At 48.8% G+C, this 2,395-nt stretch overlaps 1 protein-coding gene across 1 annotated transcript in view; it reads right to left on the minus strand.

Annotated features, from left to right (window-relative positions):
- P2RX4 (purinergic receptor P2X, ligand-gated ion channel, 4) overlaps positions 1-2,111 on the minus strand; it is a gene marked incomplete at its 5' end in the record, with an annotated part of 5,394 nt that extends 3,283 nt beyond the window's left edge. The window contains 5 exons of the mRNA XM_010017667.1: position 1; positions 93-189; positions 658-730; positions 823-894; positions 1,884-2,111. The exon at position 1 is cut by the window's left edge and continues 95 nt beyond it. Of these exons, the coding sequence (XP_010015969.1) occupies position 1; positions 93-189; positions 658-730; positions 823-894; positions 1,884-2,111 (471 nt within the window). The remainder of the gene's footprint in view (positions 2-92; positions 190-657; positions 731-822; positions 895-1,883) is intronic.
- Between the last annotated feature and the right edge of the window lie 284 nt (positions 2,112-2,395).

Raw genomic sequence — 2,395 nt, forward strand, 5'->3', positions numbered from 1 at the left:
CCTACAAAACAACAGGAAAAGTAAGTATGTCTGCCTACTGCTTAGCCTCCTCTCAGGAAGGCCAATGTAGAGAAGGAGAACAGGGCACTCACTTGGGTACGTGATAATCATTCTCCACAGGGCACCATGCAAAGACTTCACAGGTCTTAATGGTGCTGTTGTAGGGTACACACTCCCCAGTCTGGATGCCTGGAAAGACATGTGAATGGAGATGCTACCAAGCAAAAACAGAGAGGCAGTAGTTGCCCTGTGATATCTCCTCACTCCATAAGGTAAAAGCAATCTGCTTGGAGGTGAAGTGCCAGTACCAAGACCCCCACTGCAATTTGTAGTGCAATTTCAGAGAAAGAAGCATCACATCCTTCTTCTGAGTTAAATCCTCATCTACATGAAGTACTGCTTCATGGACTCAAGGTCTTGAAACCTTTGTTTGCTAACTCGCCAAAGCACACATCTATCCAGCATCCACTCAACACAGACTAAGCCCATCTGCTCTCCCCCCAGAAGAAACACCTGAGCTTCTCATTCAGTTCTCTTAGATGTGAGAGAATGAGAACAAGGAGACTGAAGTGAAATGCTGTTTCCCTCACAGGAGGCAAGACACAGCACAGAGGTATCACAACACACTGAAAGGAGCCCTTGCAGCAGGCTTCTTACCATTGCTGTGGGTGCTGGCATATCCTGGAACACAGTTGTTCTTCACCTTGCACTCTGTATTATCATCTGGAAGCTGGAAAGGGACAATAGACACTGAATTCTACCAACTCTCTCCCCCACACTCCCACCCAGACAAGGCAGGATATAAGCAGATCCTGTACCTACCTCTGGGCAGCGGCCTTGGCGCTGGTTCATTGTTAGTATCACATTGGTCATGACAAACACAGTGTTCTCCTCCTGAATATGCAAAACAAGAAGGAAACTTAAGAGTGAGCCTGCAAAGAGTATCCAAATGTGTCAAACGGCTTTGCTGACAGAGCCCTGCAGAGGAGACTTGCTTTGGGCAGTGCTGGTGTAGCACTGAAGGAGCAGATTCCCACATAAATCGCCTGATGCCACTGCCTTTATGTGGAGAAAGGACTGTGGGACTATCAACCCTTTCTGTCCTCCCACTTGGCCCAAACTTCCTCATTCACATATGAAAACAGAGATCACACAGCTCCTCAGGGAGTCACAAGGCAGAGGCAGAAACCAAGTTCCAGCTGCAAGCCTAAGCACAACTCCCACTCTTTTTGCAATTATCTATTAGAAATTTGACCAGTCCTTGTTGGTTTCTCCAGGGAGCACCACTTCCACTATCTCCAGATCTGCACAGTTCAGGATCTGTTGCTTGCTTCTTCTCTACCGACATGCAAATACGATCACTCAGCCAAAACCTGGCTAAATCTGCCACTTTTACCTGCACGACACCTCATGCAGACACAGTGACCCCCAACCAGCAGCTTGGCTGTCCCTGCCAACCCTGAACATATTGCATGTACAGCCCACATTCACACACACAGAGTCAATCAGTAACTACAGCAATACCTCCCGTTCAGTTCCGGATCAAGTGACTTGCAGGCTGTTCCTGGGGTTTCTGCCAAGAAGTTAACTTTGAGTTGTTTGCTTTAGAAAGCAGTAAGAAGGAGCACATGTGGTTATTGTTGAAACTCTTCTCCTGAAGCCTAATTCTCCCTCCTATACAAACACACAGGCATAGTTTTCTTGAAACAAGCTTCCCCAGGGCTAGTGGCGCAGGTCCTCAACATGATCTGCAGCAAAGCTGCTTCATTCTCTCATATCAAGGTCACACCGGAGCCAAAGCTGCTCCAGACCTCGCTGGACTTTGGCAGAGCACTAGCTGCTTGTTAGAAAACCCTCTCTCTGCATGTGGAAGTGGCTGATACCTGAGGAGGGATGACATAGTCAGCCACATCCCAGACCGTGGCTCCCAAGGCGGATGTGTTTGTCAGCGTTACTCCTTTCACCTTTGTAGTTACAGAACTGACCACAGAGTCCGTTTCCTGGTAGCCCTTCTCCCACACGAAGACCCATCTGTAAAAGAAGGATTGCAATAAAGAAACAACAAAAAACAGGTAAACACCATAGACCAGCACAGGCAGTGGGAATTGCTCCTTTTTTCACGTCACCTGAAGGGGTCACAAGGAAGCAATCTCCCTTATGTTCTTTTTCTTGGTGTGGGTTGGCAGGGTGTAATCACTGCTTTTATGCACACCCCACCGGGTGAATGTTGATCACCCTCTGGGATAGCCTCCGCTCCTGAGTGGAGGGAGGCCTGCCTGCAGCTGCCCTGAGCAGCTCTATTATCCCAGTTAAGCTGTCCCACCCTCTGCTTGTCACCTCTTGGTGTTGGCACCCGTGGTGAGCTCCAGCCTCCCCTCAGCCCCAAGGCCTGACA

The sequence above is a fragment of the Nestor notabilis genome, unplaced genomic scaffold, assembly GCF_000696875.1.
Source record: "Nestor notabilis isolate BGI_N333 unplaced genomic scaffold, ASM69687v1 scaffold9157, whole genome shotgun sequence".
NCBI classification, from domain to species: domain Eukaryota; kingdom Metazoa; phylum Chordata; class Aves; order Psittaciformes; family Psittacidae; genus Nestor; species Nestor notabilis.